The sequence below is a fragment of the Anabas testudineus genome, chromosome 21, assembly GCF_900324465.2.
Source record: "Anabas testudineus chromosome 21, fAnaTes1.2, whole genome shotgun sequence".
NCBI lineage: Eukaryota > Metazoa > Chordata > Actinopteri > Anabantiformes > Anabantidae > Anabas > Anabas testudineus.
This window is the reverse complement of record NC_046629.1, coordinates 7,565,138-7,585,325: the sequence shown is the minus strand read 5'-3', so window position 1 is coordinate 7,585,325 and position 20,188 is coordinate 7,565,138. Positions and strand designations below refer to the sequence as shown.

General features: G+C 39.1%; 1 protein-coding gene across 4 annotated transcripts; it reads left to right on the top strand.

The window, feature by feature from the left end:
• Positions 1-781: 781 nt before the first annotated feature.
• On the top strand, positions 782-20,145 carry ppp2r3b (protein phosphatase 2, regulatory subunit B'', beta). 4 transcript variants are annotated; one of them, XM_026377390.1, is made up of 15 exons: positions 782-960; positions 1,380-1,773; positions 10,073-10,258; positions 10,617-10,720; positions 11,372-11,474; positions 12,789-12,863; positions 12,994-13,080; positions 13,402-13,558; positions 14,217-14,265; positions 14,380-14,469; positions 15,006-15,181; positions 15,992-16,110; positions 16,206-16,312; positions 17,203-17,244; positions 18,191-18,312. In XM_026377390.1, the coding sequence occupies exons 2-14, from the start codon at positions 1,420-1,422 to the stop codon at positions 17,219-17,221; spliced, it is 1,626 nt and encodes a 541-aa protein (XP_026233175.1). In that variant the 5' UTR covers positions 782-960; positions 1,380-1,419; the 3' UTR covers positions 17,222-17,244; positions 18,191-18,312. The 4 variants fall into 4 exon arrangements, with proteins under 4 accessions (XP_026233175.1, XP_026233174.1, XP_026233178.1 ...); XM_026377389.1 differs by lacking the exon at positions 17,203-17,244 and having other exon boundaries at positions 18,191-20,145; XM_026377393.1 differs by lacking the exons at positions 782-960; positions 1,380-1,773; positions 17,203-17,244 and adding exons at positions 7,040-8,004; positions 8,103-8,235 and having other exon boundaries at positions 18,191-20,145.
• Positions 20,146-20,188: the final 43 nt, after the last annotated feature.

Below are 20,188 nucleotides of genomic sequence, written 5' to 3'. Positions count from 1 at the left end.
ACCAACCACAAATTATCAAACAAAATGTAGATGGTAATTATAATTATGAGGAACACAGTGAATAAATAAAAGCATGCATTTGTCTTAGCTTGTAAAAATCAACAACAACCAGGTCATGGATTTTTTTTTAGGGCTGTAGCTAATAATTATTTTCACTTCTAATTTTTTCCATCATTAACTACATAAAATGTCAAACAGACCAGGGTAATGTGTTCAGATGTCTCAACAGGCTGTAATCCAAACATATTGAATTTATTATTATGTACAACAAAGAAATAGATCAGTACATGTACAAGTACATGTGCTACAATAGGGTACTTACTATAAATTCATTTTTAAAATAATTTGTCTAAGTATTTTAGTTTCTTTCTTCACTTTCTACTTTACAGATTAAGATGCAGCACTTAATAATAATATTAATTAAAAACAGGGTTCTTTCTGAAGTAAAGATAGTACTTTATCTATCATTTCATGTACCTTCTTCTTCTTGTACCTACTTTTACCTCACTTTTTACCTTATAGTAGGGAGGCTACTTAAAATACGCTCTAAATGCATCGTCGATTGTTTACTGGGTGCATAATGGGAAAAAGTAGAATCAGTTTATTGTCAGACGTAATTAAAAAGTGGAGAATAATAACAAGTGAGCACTAAATGGGATTAAGTGAACAGGTGTACAGTGAAAAGTGCTATTTCTAGTGAAGACACCATTACACTGGGTGGGATGAACTCTCGCGTTAGATCTCGCGTTAGTACCGTGTGGGTTACCAGGGGAACGCGAGAATGAAAAGTTCCTCTCGTCCGCTCTGCTGTGACCTAGCTAAATGAACACCGGAGATACCAAAGCGCTATTTTCACAGTTAATTCAAAGATAAATAGACACGTGGAACATGTTTCGCTTAGGAAGGAAGTCATGTAGAAGAACGTGAACGCATTCGCCATTACCGTCCATTCATTGCAAGGTTTGTAACGTTATTTGTATCTCCAAATAACGTTAGCTTGCTACAGCTAACGTTATCGTAGCGAGCAAACTGTTGTTTCTGCTTGTTGCTAGTTTTTAGTCAACACCGGCTTTATCCATCCTATGGACACCGGCTGCTTTTCCCTTCGTTTTCATCTAGCTACGTTAATTAAGTGACTACAGACTATATTTCTGCCGGTGCTGAGGCATTGACGGTTCGCGCTAAAATTCAATAACCTCAGTGTTTGTTTGCTGTGTACTGAAATACAAGGACAGCTGATATCAAGCTATCGCTACTGTGGTGTACTATAAAGTGATCCCTTCATTTGTAGTAACTTTGCTTCTCGATAGTCCAGTGCCTCATTCATTGCAGCGCCAGTCGTGTGCTACGAGATTAATGTTGACTTTCCCTTTAAACAGGTTCGTTTGTCAGAGAAGTCAACAAGGAATATTGTGCAAGATGCCATCACCACAAGTGCTTCAACCTGTTCTTAAAATGAAAGTGGATGAGCTGTTTCTCAACTGGTTGAGTGATCCTGCAACCCAGTCACTACTCAAAGATTATCTCGACCTTTTAAAAAGTGGACAGCACATCGATTTGAGCAGTGGGGACACCCAGGACAAAACATCATTGAGCTTCAATGAGAACAACAATGTGGCATCCCAAAAGAACCTGGCAGAGAGGAAGCCTGCTGCCATCAGTACACCCTCTAGCCCCCCATCTGCCATCACCCTGCCCTCAGGCAGTAGTAGTAGCACCAGAGTTACAGGACCCAATGGCAGAGTACTGCGGAGGTCTGTGAGCACAAAAAAGGTAGGACTAGAAGCGTGCAGGTGATTGGCTTCCACTCTTAAACCTCTTACAATTATAAACCAGTTTTATAAGTTGTAAGGGCTCAAAGAGGTATGTCACTTCATTCAATGTTACTTTTAAAAAACAAGGTGTGGCCTGCAGTTTCAACCTTTAATATTGTGGAACCACCTGAGCGACACGTGTGTTATGGGTGTGTTGCAAAATCCTATTCTCAGTTAGTCCCATCTCTCTTTGACAGCAGGTAGTACTTGTACAATATAGGGGGCAAGTGAAGATGGGGAAATATTATTTGCAGTGTTGGTTGAATGCAATCTAAACTATTTACGTCAGTCAAATATAAATGTAGACACATCATAAACAAACAATTATTGATATGGATCCCTTACATTTGCTGTTAGTTTGACTTTTTGTTTTTCATTACCCACATACATACTTTATGCAGCATTGTCAGTGTTATCTGGCCAACAAACGACACTATATAATAATTAAACCATTTCTGCAATTTCCTTTACTTTTAGTTGTGTAGCTGTGTAGTTGTAGTACATTTCTATGTAAATTAAATATATAATAAAAGTTTTTTCTGTACACCTGTGCAGTCTGATGCAGGTCAATACAAGAGCCTTAAATTAATTCCACATTTGAAGTTACTTACTTGTTATGTGACTTTGTTTGGCCCAACAAGATGAGGATTTGTTAGCACTGCAAAAAGAATGTGTCTGAACGTTTATTTTTTAGGGGATGAGTGTGTTAACATTTCACTTCTGAACCACTTAAATTTCTGAAATATTTTTACAAGTTTAAACAAGATTGATCAAGATTTAGACTATATTGAGATGGCATGCCACAGGGCTTTCATCTAACATTGCTTTTAATACCTTCATAAACAAGGTGTGGTGTCCTGTTTCAGTCTTTCTCATGGAGTCACCTAAGGTATTAAGCACATTAGGGTGTGTTGCCGAAAAAGAAAGTCCATAAGACTGGTCTCTGTTTGGCAGTAAGTTGAAGTAGTATAATTTACATTATTTTCCAGAAGTATTTAACACCATCACATGCTGCTTCATATAAATAGTTTTTAGTTAGAGTGGACTAAACTTAAGTTGAATTAATCAACTTTTTTAAAATACAAAACATAAACACACTGGTGATCTTTTTGTTTGTTTCGGTTTTTGATTGTTTGATTTTTCACAGGACAGATACACAGTATTTCAATATGTTAGTTGAAATAAAATGAATGATAATTAAATTTAATTTAGCTGCTTTAGTTTCAGACTCTGGCATTGTGTATACTGGCTTACTGTGATGTCTCACTGGGCAGGAAATCATTTATGTTGGTGTACTATGAACAATACATGTTACACCCATGTAATACATTTCCTGCTACAGCTAACTAAAATGTCTCCTGTTAAAGTCTAAACTCACATATTTCAGATAATATTGATGGTAATTTCATGATTTTATGTTTATTTGTTTTGTTTAAACCTTACATTTTTAGTTTACGATCCTACGCAGGGGCTTTAAACAGTTTATTCCATTCTAACTGTTCATCGATTTCAGTTCATACTTGTCGAACTTGGCCCTCTTTTATCATTTGGGATATTACTTTCCCAAGTTGACCACAAGAGGTTGCTGAGCAGGTTACAACATCAAAGGTTTTGAGAGGCTGTCCATTCTGCACTATCATTGTGGAGCCGCCGTGTCTGTAGACATATGTAGTGATTATTAGTCAAATACATTCCAAATGTCCAGGGCTCCCCCCATGTATTAGTGAGGCATGAGAAGTGGGAGCATTTCAACCTAGCCTATCGCTGGCACTGTGGTTACTTTCAACCTGTCAGTTGTAGATGCTATGATTTGGGATCCTCTGCTTGCTTAAAGAATAAATCAGGACATATGAAAACATCTTAAGGTTCTCTGTCACAATGAGAAGTGCGCCATGACAGCCTGGGATATTGGTAGACTGTGGACATTAGCGAGTGTGATGACAGTGAGACAGCTAAACAGCTGCAGGCACGTGCTCTAGAGACTCCACCTTCTACATGTTGTTGACATACTAAACACAAGCATGAGGAGTCATTCAAGTGTTCACTGGTGTGACATCTGTTCTCACTCTCTCTCTCTGAGTGATACTCCAGGACTGAAACCGTCGCATTTAAAACTAAACATGTACTAACATTTGTGATCTTCTGTACATCAGAACATTTCAGGTACATGTTTAAACTTAAGATACAAACATAGTCTAAAATGGTCTGTTTATGTCCTTGTGAGAAAAGATGTGCTAATACCTTGACCATAGTAGGAAGAGGATATGAAAGACAAAAAGCATTGCAGCTGCAGAGAATATTCAGTTGGCTTTGAAATTTACAAAGTCAGTCTTTCTGTTGAACACAAGAACTTATGATAAAACAATAACAGGCTCAACAGATGGAACTAAACTTTTTGATTTCACATTCAAAACTTTTTCTACTTGTGACCTTTGCCCATAAACGCCACCCTCTCACCTCAGATTAATACAAAGCAGCTGTTGGACAGTTTGTGTATTCTGCTGTGATGTGTCATGGCATGCAGCCACACTGTCATTCAATATTAAAGGGATTGTGGGGTTGTATAAAGTAATACTTCTATTTTAAGACAACAAAATGAATTCCTGCATACAGGGGCATTCTTCAAAGGATTACTCAAAAATTCAATTTATGTCACACTGATGCAGCCTGGAACAGCTGGTCTGACTTTGACATCAGACACTGATATAGATAGCCTTGGTTCCGTTGTGTTGGCATTAGATACCGAAAGCTCTGCCAGTGAGATGAGGTGTGGCAGCACATTCATGCTCTGCGTAATTTACTCCAAACCGCTCCAGACTAGATGCTTCTCATTGTGAGAATATGCGGTCATAGCTCTTTTATCTACACTTTCAGTTTCAGACTTGTAACAAAACTTCTAAAATTGCCTCCACTATGAGTACAATAGGCAACATATGCGGTCGCTCAATTGTTTGATCAATACAGAGAGACAGTTTTCTTCTAAGTATTTACTTGTTTTCTGCTGTTCTTTGCGTCTACATTTAGTATCAGTGGTTATTTCTCAAGATGTCTTTTTATAACATGCTTGGTTTGTCTCAGCAACATAGAAGCTATTTGAAGCAAGGGTCTAGGGTCACGTTATCAGTTGCCTGACCTGTCAGTCACATGTTAAACTCCTTCACACAAGACCTTTTATCTCACAGTCTTGGTAAGTTCTGAGTTTAAAGTGCAAGGTGTAAAAGTGTGCAGGCTTTTAGTTTTGACTAGGACTCTGCCAATTTATAATATAAAAAAAAAATTCTTGGAATCCATGGCTCCTTCTGCATTTATCAGATTTGTTTTTAACTATTTGGAAAGTGGCCTAATATTTTTAATTTTATTTCCTCCAGCTTGTTTAATGTACAGCCACACAATTTGTGGCCTTGCAGTGATTAAAATCTTCAGTGGTAAAATGTGGTGCTTGGTCTCTAAAAACTGCAGTTTAATCGAAATTAATTTCTATAAATATTCACATAGTACTCATTGTAATGTTGTATAAGTGTGGGAAACCCTTGTGTTCTTTAACTTCTTATCTGCAGCTTCTTTTTTTAGTGTTTTGACCCTTTGCTCCACTTCTGGCACCATGTAGGCTTTGTTTTCCCCCCTCCTCTAGCAAACCTCCATGGTAACTGATAGTGTGTGTGTGCGTTTGCATTATTACTCTACTGCTACTCTGCTCACATCATGTTCTACGTGCTGGCAATTCTCTGAGCCCACCATGTTGTCCGTCAGTCAAGCTTTATTCTTGGCCCACGTTCATATGTATCCCAAATCCCTGTCTCAGACATCCGATTGTAGTGGATTGAGCTGGAGCTTTCTGGATTTTAGTGCAGCATAAGTTCTGTACCCATGCTGTGAACCAGTTGTGGCCCTACTCCAGGGTTGTGAGATGATTGGGTGACCTCTGCATAGACGTACTGTGGAACATGTCACTGGTTCAGTCATGTCTATAATGCACATACCAAAGCCAGCCAAACAGTACTGTGAGACATAATCATGTATGCTCGTATTGACAGTTTGGGAGGCCCTCAGGGATTTTTCGATCATGTTTTCCCCACCCTTCAGTAATGCATTTCTCTCCACTGTTGTTGCTGAACCTTTCTGCATGTTGTCCCATCGGTATCACAGTTTTCTGTGAACAATGTTGTATACCTTGTTGACTGAATCTCAGCTAAAATGTAACCTCAACAAAAATCTGTCATCTGAATGCAGGGAATGTCCAGACCTGCCAGCGGTTACTATCTCAAGCCAGCATGTCCCAATAATCGTATCTGTTTCGTAATAAAGTGAACATTACTGGACACACGTCCACATTTTGTACAAATCTGATTTAACAGTTTACAGATTTGATATATTGCCGGGTTAGTCTGATTTCCATTATAGTGTGGACATAATCTGTCTGACTGATATGTCAGGATAATGTTGTTTGGATAACCTGTCTGCAGTGGCCCTAAGATGATTTGGTTAATGATAATGCTTGCTGGAGCTTGTCCATTTTGATTGTTTAAAGGCACTCAATCCTACAGGAAGCTGAAATTCATTAGCAGAGTATTTTTGTGTCTGTGTATTCTTAGTCCACGCTGCTGTTCTCACCACATTTGCCTGTATCTTAAAACACCCATCAAGCTGTTTCCCCATACAGTATGTAAACCAACACCTCATTATACCTGCTGCATTGTGCCACCTCTGTCTATAGAACAGACTTCAGATTTTGTTTGCTCAAACACAAAAAAAAATAGACCAATCAGACTGTGAGTTGACAGCCTCATGTGATATACCAAGCTTTATTTTGACCTTGGTGCTTTCTTTTCCATGTTTGGTTTGAATTGATGAGCATAAACAAAAGGCAGGGAGTGTGAAAAAACACCATATGAACAGCTTATCAAGCATGTGCAGTGTCCTGTGTGGATGATAACAGGAACTGGGTTTAAGCATTGAACCAGTGGAAAACTCTGGACTTTGTGATCCTGTCATCTAAAAATACTGTGGGTGTGCATTCATCCTGTGTGTACAATAACAATAATATGAACAAATACAGTATAGGGTTATTTACTTCATGTATTAATGCAGACATCTCCATACCATTTCTATATAATTAACATTCAGTAGGTGTGTGAGTGCTGGGCTTTCCCTGTGAATAGTCAGTGTTGTGAAGGTAACCCCAGAGCTGTTGGATCAGCATATATATGATGAATTGATGTAATTGCCATCACTCCAGGACAGCATCAACCGGAAACGGATGTTTGTTTGAGGACTTAAAAGTTACACCCTAGATTGTCCAAACAGTGCTTGCTGGTGCTTTTAATAGCTGCAGACTGGGTCGGCCATCATTCTTTGAATTTGACATGTTGCCCTCCCCCCATTTTAGTTGCCGATCAACTATAATAAGATGTGCAATGGCTGGCATCCCAGGCTTGCAAAAGGAAAGAAAAAACAAAAGATGGAATGTGGAATAAGTGACTATACCGTGCCGTATGCGCATAGTTATGTATGTAATGACGTTTATTTTATCTACCTGCTGTTCCTGTGATGTATACTTAAAAGCAGATATAGTAAAGTAACATGGATTTCATTATACTCCATCACCCTGGGTTTATTTAATTTGTTTCATTCTGTCCACCTGTATGTCCTTTTCAGAAAGGGAGGTGGGGTCATTTTCATGGGTCAGAGCATAAGCAAAGTTGCCGTGAAGTGTCTTAAGAGTCTGGGAGCTTTTCAAAAAGAAGCAAGTGATCATGAGCAGTGTGATATAGAAGTGCATCCTTCAGTTGGCGTCTGTGTCTGCTGCGTGCTGCAACAACAGGTCTGTCATTTTACATAACCTTCCATGAGCATGGAGGAATGCAAACTGGAAAGGGCAGATCCTTTGCACACACCCCTCCCATCCCACACATACAGTAAGTGACTCCCATACACATTCACCCCGTCACTCCTTATCTCCCCAGCAGCTTTGAGGCAAGGGCTCTTTGACCCTGTGCAGTGTGTGTGTGTTGTGTAGAGACTGGGACAGAGCAGCAGGCAGAACTGAGATTGTGCGACCAGATCTGGAATGGGAGAGAGAGTCACAGGAGCAGCTGCTCCCTTGCATTAAGAGGCTCTCGTTCTGACAGAGGACAATCAGAGGGACACAGACACAGAGGACTTCCACTACTGCCACTGCCCCCTGCCTACAGTGAGGACCTCAACTGAGTGATTTGTTCAATCAAGAGTATCACACTGGATTGAGTGTTGTGTTTGTTTATATGCGTTCCCCATCGTGTTTGGCGCGAGGATGAGGATGAGGGAGCGGTCTCTGCGTCAGGACCCTGACCTGAGGAAGGAGTTGGCTCTGCTGGCACGCGGCTGTGACTTTGTTCTACCCTCACGTTTCAAGAAGAGGCTCAGAGCTTTCCAACAAGGACAGGCAGGTGTTTTTGTGACTGTAACCTCTACTGGCCTGTCAGCCAGTGGGCAGGATTGTATTGCAATTCACATATGTAGTGCTAGACATCATTGTTAAACTACATTGTTTTCCATCACCATAAGCAGTGATGGAACCAGTTGCTCCGTGGAGAAGAGGCGACAAACAAACAGTTAACGCTTTCCAAGGGTATTTAAAGCCAACACACACTGCTGTACCGTGCAAATTGTGTTACTCAATCATATCCACTTGTTAGGCAATTACTTCTGCAGTTGTTTTTTTTCTTCTTCTGTTGTACATATAGTTCTGAGAAGAGAGCCTTGGCTATAATGACATTTTGTTTAATCTCTTGTGGTATCTTGTGTTCAGCCACTATACTTTCATATCACATCATTGTGAATGTGCAAAATGTCATGTGGCTTAGCAGTTGTGCTCAAGAGCTCTGCTAGTGGTTAGCATGAAGCAAGACAGAGAGGGGAAGGTGTGGGGCAGGGCAACAGGAGATGTTTATGTCCTTTTATAGCCATGGCTGACACCAACACACGGGACAGAAGAGCAAATGATCAGCAACATTTATCATTCAGCAGGCTGGAATGAGCAGATTACCACTAACAGAGTACAGTAGTGCATTCAGTCTATGCTGATACACAGACATGTAGACATGAACATGGCTAGATTAACACACTTCAAGGTTTTGGACCAAAACAAACACTAAGATGGTATTTTTATCCTTCAGCAGACGACTGTGTGGGTGTGCTTATGAGATTATTAAAGCCAAAAAAGATGGATCCAGTTAGTGCATTCTTGAGTCATGTAAATAGTCTGAGAATATGAGATGACTATTGAGTCTGTTCTGCTTAAAGCTGATTTTAGTAACTGTCTGATATGTGCAACACAACAAATTTGGATCGTAATGTGCTCTGTATTTTTAGGTGTATGACTATGAAAATATCTTCCACTATCCACTGATCTATGTCCTCTACAGCAAGACACACAGAGGAGATTTTGTCAATGAATATGATCTCGTCATACAGTAGTATGTCAACTGTGCCCAGTTGGTGTGGTAAATCACACTGGCTAGGTTTCAGATGTATCATGACATGAAGACCTGGACCTGATATTGCATGATGTAGCAGATGCTGCCATGACTACAGAGCTTGTATCCAGTAAAAACTGCAGACCAACAAGCCCTAAATCCTATTGTACTTCTCCAGTTTATACCTAACTCATTTGCCAATCCTGCTTGCTTTTATGTTGAGGTTATCCTTCACTGAAGATAATTTTATATATACATTTGAGTGTGTCAGTTTCTGGGCCCTGTACACAGTATCAAAGCCATCTGATAATTAAATGCACCAGAGCAATTGGTATTAGTGACATGCTTTTCCAGATTAGTCAAGTAAATATTTATCATGTGATAATGTAGGGTATGTGTTTGAATCTTGAAATCAGTATATTCTGAGTATATAACATCAGTTTGACTTTGGAAATAAATCTAATAGGTCTGCAGTAAATATTTATCTTGATTAATGATTTTGGCTGCAAATTGTTAGCACATTATGAAAAATGCCCAGCTTAATATTACCTAGTCTGAGGTGATGTCTTCAGATACTTTATCTGTCTGGGCAACAGTCCAAAACCCAGTAATGCTTGGTTTATCTTTATAAATGTTGTCATTGTCTTGTGTTATCACATCTCCTGTTGTTTACAGCTGCTGTTTTGCGAACAGTTACACTGAAGAGTTTCCAGAGGTGATCCCTCAGCAGCACATGCTGGAATGTTTGAGCTGAGAAGTGTTTTCTAGCATCAGTGGCTAACAGTTTATTTGTGTTTGTCACAGGCCCAGGTGAGGACGGAGGAGCCCGTCAGCACAGCGCTGAGTGAAAGCATTCCAAAGTTTTACTTCCCACAGGGCCGGCCCCAAGCCAACCTCAACATCGACAGCCTCATTTCCAAAATTGAGAAAATATTTTCCCAATTCCCAAATGAAAGGGCCACCATTGAGGACATGGGGCAGGTTGCCAAGGTGAGAGTGTAATTTGTAGCATGGAGGTTCAGCTGCCACCCAGCAAATTATTTTCATTAGTGCCATTTAGCTTCTGACTTTATGAATGTTTGCTGATTTTTAAACCTCACTAAAAATATTATCTCCCTGAGGAATGTGAGCAATGGCCTGAAGGGAACCTGAGTGAAGAGCGAAATGACAGCTAGATTTCCTAAGGGAAGTTTTAAGTGATGTAACACTGCATTTTCAATCCAAACAGTGCAATGTGTTACTGTGCTGTTCTTTTCTGCCTAGAATATGACGTATGTAAAATGTATGCGTTCATTTAACAGCACACTACATCACACACTCACATCTCTTGTACTTCTTGTCTCCTCAGGCCTGTGAGTGCCCTCTCTATTGGAAAGTGCCATTGTTCAACTCGGCTGGAGGCGACAGGACGGGCTTCGTGTCCGTTCACAAGTTTGTGGCTATGTGGAGAAAGTAAGACAAAAGCCCCTCTTATTCTCATTAGACCACTGGTACACTCATTCACAGCTAAATGGCTCATGAAATCTCTTCTAACAATGATGACCGCCTGATGGGGATCACGTAAAGTGCATGCAGCTATCAGTTAATATAACATTTTCCTTGTCATTCCTAAACAAAAACTATTGATTGCAAAGCCCCCATAAACACCCAGGGACTAGTTGGTTTATATATAAGGCATATAACTAAAAACATCTATTCAGTGTCTCTCTGTGTTAAATTAAAAGGAATACCATAGGGCTTTTAAAATAGTGACTGTGCACTTAACTGTGTGCTCTTGTTTGCTATAGGCATGTTCTTGTATTAATGTGTGAGCCTCCAGAGAAAAGAACAGACCTGACCTTTGGCTTGACTTCATGACTGAGCCATTCTTAGATGAGAGGCCACAAAAGACGCTTTCATTATTTCCCCATCACCATCACAACACTCCACACTTGTAATGACCAGGCAGCGATTCAGAATCCTAATTTCAGAATGTATTAGACCTGCACTTGATATTTTTAGGGCAACTGTTTTAAACTTGTTTTGCTAAAGGAATGATAAAAATACAGGGGAACATAAGAGGGAGTAACCTTTCAACCATCTGTTCTCTCTTTTCCTCTCCAGGACTCTGCAGACCTGTCATGATGACGCTTCTAAATTTGTGCACCTCTTGGCCAAGCCTGGCTGTAATTACCTGGAACAAGACGACTTTATTCCATTCCTGCAGGTACTGGCTGCAGCACACCCAGGGAGAGGGCTGGACTTGGCAGTGCTGGATGGCAAAATTGCATTGGCTTGGGTGGTGGTGCAAACTGGACTTAATTTGTGAACTGTCCTGCTGAGGCAGTGCTTTTTCATGTGGTGGAGGACTAATTCAGGGATGTTACTTTAAGCCAGTAATATAGTGGAGGGGAGGATAATGAAGGGAGACTCCACTGGTGCAGGATTCAAGCTCAGCAGAAATTAAAGAAGGAGAGATCACATGAAATACATCAAATTATACAATCTAAATAATTCCAGAAAATATGGACATGTTTTGTGTGAATATTGGACAAGAAAATTGCTTTGGATAGTGTTAGCATGTGGACGTGCTGCTGCCTGACAAGCTGTTGGTGCACCACACCGGCCCCACCCTACACCTGATTCATTTTTATTCTTGCAGGAGCGACGGGGCCATGCTGAACACCCGTTAGCATACCAGCACAGATGCCTTGTGGCACATGCTGTTTAATTTGTATGGTACTGCGCAGCGAATCGCCTTTGACTGTTTTGATGAATGAAAGGCGGATTGTGGTGGAGTAGATTTGACTGTCCCCGCCTGTTTCCTGTGCCCGGTGATTTATGTGTTTCTCTATGATTTAATTTCTCACAGTAAGAGTCAAAGAGGCACGACGGCTGCCCTGAAATAAGGCCTTTTAATTTCATTGCCGCCTTCGTATTTATGTCAACAATTCTTTGCCCCCAAAGACGGGAAGTGTAAAATAAAGGAAAGATATAAGGGTGTTTCATGGCAGGAATATAGCTACAGTTCATTTGATATTCGACACATCCTTTTACTTTATGGCATAAAAAAAGGAGAGAACATTAGAAACAGTCACTAGCAAACGTCTTTTCTCCGGTCTTCCCACCATTTTACTGTCAAATCAGAAGGGTTCCTGCTCATCCAAAAACCGGTTGACCCAGTGTTTTCTGACTTCAAAAAAAAAACATTTAAATTTGATGGCCTCTCCCAACAAGGCCTGGGGCCTGTACTTTACAGAGCACAATTTATAAAGCATATGGCAAGTCAGAGTGATGAAGATAGACACTGACAAGTCCTGATGTTTGGATACGTTTGCATTTTATATTCCTGCTTTGAATATCATGTGTTCTGTCTGGCAAAAAGAAAGACAGATGTGGTTTACCATTAACTCTGAAACTGCAGAATTTAGCTCAACATAATGTATTTGTTATTGCAGCTAAGCATGGCGTTGAGTGGATTGCATTTGTGTTACATATTTCATTGTTTTTAGAGTTTAAGCTGAACTTACTTTGTTTTCAGGATGTGGTAAACTCACACGCAGGCCTGGCCTTTCTAAAGGAGGCACCGGACTTTCACTCACGATACATCACCACGGTATAATACGAAAACTCACTGACAGCATGTTACTACTGCAAAATTGTGAAACATTAAAATGACACTGTAGTTATTAACTTGCTCATGCATTATTTACTTCTATATGATAACACTGTCATCTGTTTTTCAGGTGATTCAAAGGATATTTTACAATGTGAACCGGTCGTGGACTGGAAAAATAACATGTTCTGAGCTCAGGAAAAGTAATTTTCTTCAGGTATGTGATTCTACATTGATCAAATCCCTGTTTGTATTATTTATTTGTTTTATGATTTATTTCAGGCTGTCTGCAGGCAATTAAAACATTTTAATTCACTGTTGCTAAAGTTTTAATACACATCCTAATGCTTACCTCTCTGCTATACAATCATTAAATAATAGAAAATAAATTAATATTTCACTTTATCTCAGCTTACTGCGTCTTCTATTTCAAAATGTTCTCATCATTTCTATCTGCTACCATGGAGTAAAACAACAGGCAGCTATTTGTTTTTGCTGTGACACTCCTTTAACTGTAACTTTTTTCCTGCTTTGCCAGAATGTGGCGTTGCTGGAGCAGGAAGAAGACGTGAACCAGCTCACAGACTTCTTCTCCTATGAACACTTCTATGTCATCTACTGCAAGTTCTGGGAGCTGGACACAGACCATGACCTCTACATAGACCAGAAGGACTTGGCACGGCACAATGACCAAGGTGCACAACCCAACCTCACTTTCTTTATTAGAAAACATTTGAATAATTTTAAAATATTCCCGTACATATATATAGTTCCAGTTTTACTTTTTTTTTCAGTTTGGTTATTTCAGTGTGAGATAGAAATGAGAAAAGATCAGAGCTTTTGCTGTGTCATAACAAAAGGAGTACAATAAATTACCTTTCTTTTATTTGTTGGTGCAGTCAGTAGGTGGAGGAACATGTGTCAATAAAATGTATTTGTAAATTTTATTTGGTCCAGCTCTACTGCCCACACACACAAATTGGTGGGAAAAGACTTGACTCTTCTTCCCCACACACTCCACAACACATGTTCTTGGTTGATGGTCTGTGAGTGAGGCAGGGGAAATGAGACACAAGATCAATAAAGGAGCAGCATATACACTCTGCTCCAATGACGCCATGTCTGGAACAATTTCTACCACTATATGGTCAAAATGATGACCAGAAGATTTATAGTATTGTCAAGATATTAAAAAAAGAGCTACACCAGCCAGCCTGAATTTACAGTCTGTGAGAATGGATTACATGTGTTGTGGATAAAGTTGTACTTTAACTTAGAGAGCTGATGTCTAAGAGAAACAGTTTTTTCCCAACAGTCTGACTTGTAAGTAATCTTTCACTGTATATTTTCCAGCCATCTCGCATAGGATGATTGAGAGGATATTTTCAGGAACAGTAACAAGGTAAGCCAAAAAAAGAGTTTAAATGGTGCTTAAAGCAGCAAAGGTTTTATTTTTAATGGTACTTTTTTGGTTGAGTGCTGTGTTTATTACTAATTTATGTCTTTTGTTGTTCAGGGACAGACGAGTGTATAAGGAGGGACGACTAAGTTATGCTGATTTTGTCTGGTTCCTCATCTCTGAGGAGGACAAGAAGACTGACACCAGGTATCTAGACAGGAAAACTGCATCCAAAATAAATCGAATTTACTATATAGCTTAGTGCATCATTCTGTGTTTAAAGATGTAGAGTGCGAGTTGCAGTAGAAATTAAACAAGAGTAATTACAATTAAGAGTAATTAGTAATTGTGTACTGTTACACAATATGATTTTTTTAAAGTCAGTCATTTACACCTGTCAATGAAAAATTATGATGATGATGATGATGATGATTCAAAATCTTATGTTGCAAATCTTAATTCACTCCTATCTAATGAGTAACGTATTTGTACTATAACATTTTAACATGTCACTGTAAGTGATAAAGTTAATCTGAATTGGCTGAATATGATTTAGCTCTTCAGGGTTTCGTGGTTCTGGTACGGTCCATACCAACTTACTGTCAAACTTTCACAGTCTGCTGAACACTTGAATAGAACCGAACTAACAAGTAAAATATCTCTGCATAAAATATCAACTGCATCTTCTGTCCCATGCTAAGATTCACCTCTACTCACTGTGCTTTGATTTTATTTGTGTCAAGTATAGAATACTGGTTCCGCTGTATGGACATGGATGGGGATGGTGTGCTCAGCATGTATGAGCTGGAGTATTTCTACGATGAGCAGTGCCAGAAACTGGAAGCCATGGCAATTGAGCCGCTTTCCTTTGAGGACTGCCTCTGTCAAATGCTTGATCTTGTCAAGCCGGAGGTCGAAGGTCAGACCCTTTTTATTTATTTATTTTTTTTATATTTTTAAACAATCTGAAGTTCACATAAGTTTAACAGATTTAAAGGGTAATTATTTATTTATTCATACAATTCATTTTCCACATTTAATTACATTTTTCATGAGATTTGAGGTCTATAATGCAGGCATATGAATTTGGAGATGTATTCGATGACATGAAGAACGACATAATATGCAGCTCAGATGAGTCTGATTGAGTTGTCAAGCGGTGAACATCTAAAATGCCACTGACAAGGAATGCAGAACTTAATACTCTGATCAACGAAATTCTCAGATGTTTTCCGGTCTATCAAATGCAGAAACTAGGATTTTGACTTCAACAAATATATAAAAAAAATCACATCAAACCATTTCAGGCATCACATAACAAGTCATCTGTTCCATTCAAGTCAGATTTTATTTATATAGTCTAATATCACAAATTTCTCTCAAGGGGCTTCACAATTTGCACAGCATACAACGTTGCCTGTCCTTCTGCCCTCGAATTAGATAAGGCGGAAGGGATCATAGGTGTGAATGGTGAGGTGAAAATCAAGATGACAAAATTACAGAAGGTATACATTTAAAAAAAATCTGAAATGTCTATTTCAAGGCTTAAAACTAAAGATGATTTTGCCATAACTGCTCCTGAATTTTAGGAATCAGCTGCATGAGAAGGTTAGGCTGACAGAGTCGGAATAATGTGTGAAATCAGCTTTAAGTTTGTTCATATTTGAGGCTGAATTTTAAAGCCAGGCTGTGTAAAAATATTTTACTATGTATATTTTACCTTGTCCAGGTAAGATCACTCTGCGAGACATCAAGAAGTGCAAGTTGTCCCACATCTTTTTCGACACTTTCTTCAACATTGAAAAGTACCTGGAGCACGAGCAGAAAGACCCTTTCTCTCTCATCAGGGTGAGGTCAAAACCCAGATAACGTGTGATGATGTGTATCGTGACTTGTCTTCCTGTCAAAGGTCAAGTGGATCATGTAACTGTCATGTTTTTAAGGAGATGGAGACATACGGCCAAGAGGTTTCAGACTGGGAGAAATACGCTGCAGAGGAGTACGACATCCTGGTGGCAGAGGAGGCTGCAAACGATCAGTGCAACGATGTGTAAGTCTTACTCCATGCTACCACCTGTCAGATATGGCTGCAGCTTCGACTTATTACAACTAATTTTGGACTTAAAGATAGAAGAATCCTTCAGTCACACTCTGTAATAATAAAAGACACTGAAGAAAAATATTCTTACATAACATTAACTGAAGCAATTAGTTTAATTCATCCAGGGACTGCAGCACGCCTTGTTGCCAAAGACCTGGTTAAATAAACAGAAACTTCCATTAAGCTCAGTGGTACAAACAACAGGAACAAGACTGGATGAATTTATGTTTGCAGTATTTTAATGCAGCTCTTTTATCTGAACAGTGTGGTACTAAATGTTCCTACACTAACAGCATCAGATGTATTTTAGTATTTATTTCAACTGATTTCATATTACTACATTTGTTTTTCTTTTGTCAGTGCTGCACATGTTAATTAATACTCATGATTTCAACAATTTTAAAGAGCATCATTACTAGATGTGTATTAACTGGTCTGAACAAGAATATTTGTGTGTCCCTGTGAGCTGTTCTTAAATGTTTAATGTTTTAATAAATATGGCTTCTAATTGTCATCACTAACCATCAGTGCCACAGGACTAATACTGTGTGATTGTCAAGTGTGAAAGAAATCAGATGTAATTATTTCTAAGTGCGCTGTGCATTGAGACAGCGACGGTTTAGTACAAACTTTAAGTACTTTTAGTTAATAATACTCATTTTTAGAAGCTGTTCTGAGATCAGATGAGGGCAAGCTGACCGTCTCCGGTCTAAATGGACTGAGAACCTAGCAGACTGACAGATGCTGATGCTTTATGGCTAAGAGTGAGGATTATGTCCAGCAGCACAGAGTCAGTGATAGATGAGGCTGTTGACAGGTGTGTTGTGTGGCGGTTTTAGGAGCACCACTGACTGCTAAAGACAGGCTGCTAACCAGAGCAGGTAAGACACTCAGGGTACCAGTAGGGACTAAGTATTTTCCTCTACCCCCTCCTCTTTGGGCAAATCCAGTCCTAAACCCACTCCTAGCTTTTCTCTACACGCCACCAGTCTGAGCAGTCTGGGCACACAAACAACAAACAGTGGCAAGAAAACCTGAACCCTGTAACTTACCTGGTTTTCTGCATTACAGTAATGAGTTTAGATAAAAGCCCCCCGCCCCGCCTTCATATAAAGATAAATCTCAACCAGGTAACCAGGTATTTTATCCCACTGGACATTCTGCATTATGTTGCTTTTATGATTTTAGTTAAAGTAGTGTGTTAATATTTGTAACTTTCATACATGTGCTTGATTGCAGAGGGTTGACTTACTGTTTCTTGCCACTGTAGTTTTTTTTAAGCCAGTAAAGTATCATGTGCCTGAGCTAGGAGTCCGTTTTTGAGCCTGAAAGCTTGTTTTTTTATTCTTGCTCCTCTTCAAATTAACAACTCCCGCACCATCTCTGTCCATGTCTTCATGTGATGTTCCTGTGTCTGTGGCAATCTCCTTTTTGTTTACAGGAATATTTAGACATTTTGGAATCTATACTTATTGAATTTCTTGCCAAGAGTACAGTAAATATGAAGCAACCACCTGCAGCATGTCTGAAGGTGTCCACCATCCTTTTACTGTATAAAGCTCACTAATTATTTTATTGTTCCAAAATCAAAGTCTTAAAAGGTAGGTCGATTTTGTTCCATTTAGACAGAGCTGGGCTGGTTCCAGTATCGGTGCTAAGCTGCATGCTATACGTCTTATTTACCTGACGGCGTCCCAACATTTCCAAAATGTCAAACTATTCCTTTACCATGTTCTTTAACACATTCACCGTGGAAACGTTTTTCTTATCACGTGTTAAAAGCTGCCTCCCTTTCTTACATATTTTCTTCTCCATGTGTCCGTCTAGGTATGATAATCCTTTGAGCCCTTTAGGGCAGCACATCTCCAGTGAACTGGGTCTGACAAAGAGACACTTCTTTGAGATCCCCAGTCCACACTGCAATCTGGACCTGGATGAGTACGAGTATGCAGACGACTTTGAATGACCCTGGTTTCTGACGAGCCTGCTGAGCACCCTGATCTCTGGAGCTGAAACTGCAGCGTTAGTGACCGAATCACATCAAGCCACAGAGTCGCAGCTCCTGCGTATCCAAGACGCAGAGTGAAAACTAAACCAGAAGACGCAGTCGGGGCACTGGCGGGGTCAGATGTGCTGGACAAATGGACACGTTATCTGTGGTCTGAGCAGAAGGTAGTTTTTCATGACACTGAACCAGACATTTTAATTTTCTCCCCTCTCAAAAAAAAAAAACAAAAACAAACAAGCAGCACGTTTTAGACCTTTGCTCCCTCCTCATGTTAACACAGGTAACGTGTTCTGCATGTAACGATTGTATAAATAATGTTCGGAGCGGTGGTTCATCTTCGGTATTCAGTCAGAGTCACATAAGCTAAATCCCATTCTTTATACATCGGAGATCCCTGAATTGTTGGATAGCAACCATGTCGATTTGAATCAGGTTTAAATTTAATTGTCATCTGAAGTCATTGGCTAATGCTACATTCCAGTGATCATTCTGGTTTCCTTTAAGGCTGTAAATTCATTCACAGTTTGTTTATTTGTTTGCTGCAAACGAGAAGTAACTGTAACTGTAAAGTAAATGCCAAACAAGCCACAGTTGAGCCTGCTGTACACACACAAACACACAGTGTACGTTGTATAGATCTGCATTATGACAAGGACTCAATGTGTGCGTGTGTGTTATAAATTACTTTATGAGGGTTAAAATTATAAATTATTAGAGATGAATTTATAAATAACTGTAAATATTTGGTGCTTGCTGTGTTGTAAATGATTTTGGTTTTAGAAACTTTTTTTCTATGCTATAAAGTACTTAATTTAAATGTACTTTGACAGAACAAAAGGAACCAATTTTAAAATGTGTTGCTTTTCTTTAAATGAATAATAAAGCCTTGGTTAATGGAAGAGTAAAGAAAACAGACTGGGCTCCTGAATTTGTGATCGCTTCACTGCTGCTGATGTGTACTAATACACAGATGGTACAAAGTCTGTCTGCATGTATTTACAACACAAACTGCAGCTTGGACAAATGTGCTTGTTTGGATCACGTTTTTTTGTTTTATTTAAATTAATTTACAGTAATACATAAGTTATTTTTGGCAAATCAGGACAGTGAATTCTTAAATTTACCCCAGATAATACTCAAATCACAGACCTGAGTGTTATTCAAAGGAAATTCAATACATGGTTCCTTTAGTGTCAATATTCAAGTACAGATTATGGTAAAGCTTAAAGGTGGGTTAAAAAAATTAAACATACTGATGCACTTGGTCCTCAGATGAAAGTGGTCTATGTACAATATATGATAATAAATGTAAACTAACATTTAAAGAGTATTCTGTATCTATTCAACAAATTCCATGAAAACTTACTGAAGATTTAAATCTTCTGTTAATATACAACTATAGAGTTTCACGTTTCTACAGCAGAAAGTTGTGAAGTTAATGTAAAACCATTTGAATAGTGGTTTAAACACTAATGAAAATCAGTTTCTCTGTTTTTAGCCAATGTTGATTTTAGCAGGAAAAAAAATCTGTTGCAGATTAATGTACATTTGTGTTTCTAATTTAAGGCATTAGATGCTGTGCATGGGGTTCAGTCACAAAGAACTACAGGCCCATGTATTTGTGGTAATTTGGAAACACTGCTGCATTTTAATACTCACAACAAGATCAATCGATTGTCGGCTTTCGTCTTTTCTTGGGATTTGTTGAAAAATACAGAATTTTACCAACTTGTCCTTTAAGATTATGTCTTCGTATAAACATAATATACAGCATGTTCTCAAAGCCTGATGTATAGTCATACAAAAACTGGTTGTGA

Coding starts and splice junctions, on each gene's coding strand:
- ppp2r3b (XM_026377389.1), top strand. CDS start 1,420: ATGCCATCACCACAAGTGCTTCAACCTGTTCTTAAAATGAAAGTGGAT. Junction 10,259..10,616: donor ACATGGGGCAGGTTGCCAAG/GTGAGAGTGTAA, acceptor TTGTCTCCTCAG/GCCTGTGAGTGCCCTCTCTA. Junction 16,313..18,190: donor AACGATCAGTGCAACGATGT/GTAAGTCTTACT, acceptor GTGTCCGTCTAG/GTATGATAATCCTTTGAGCC.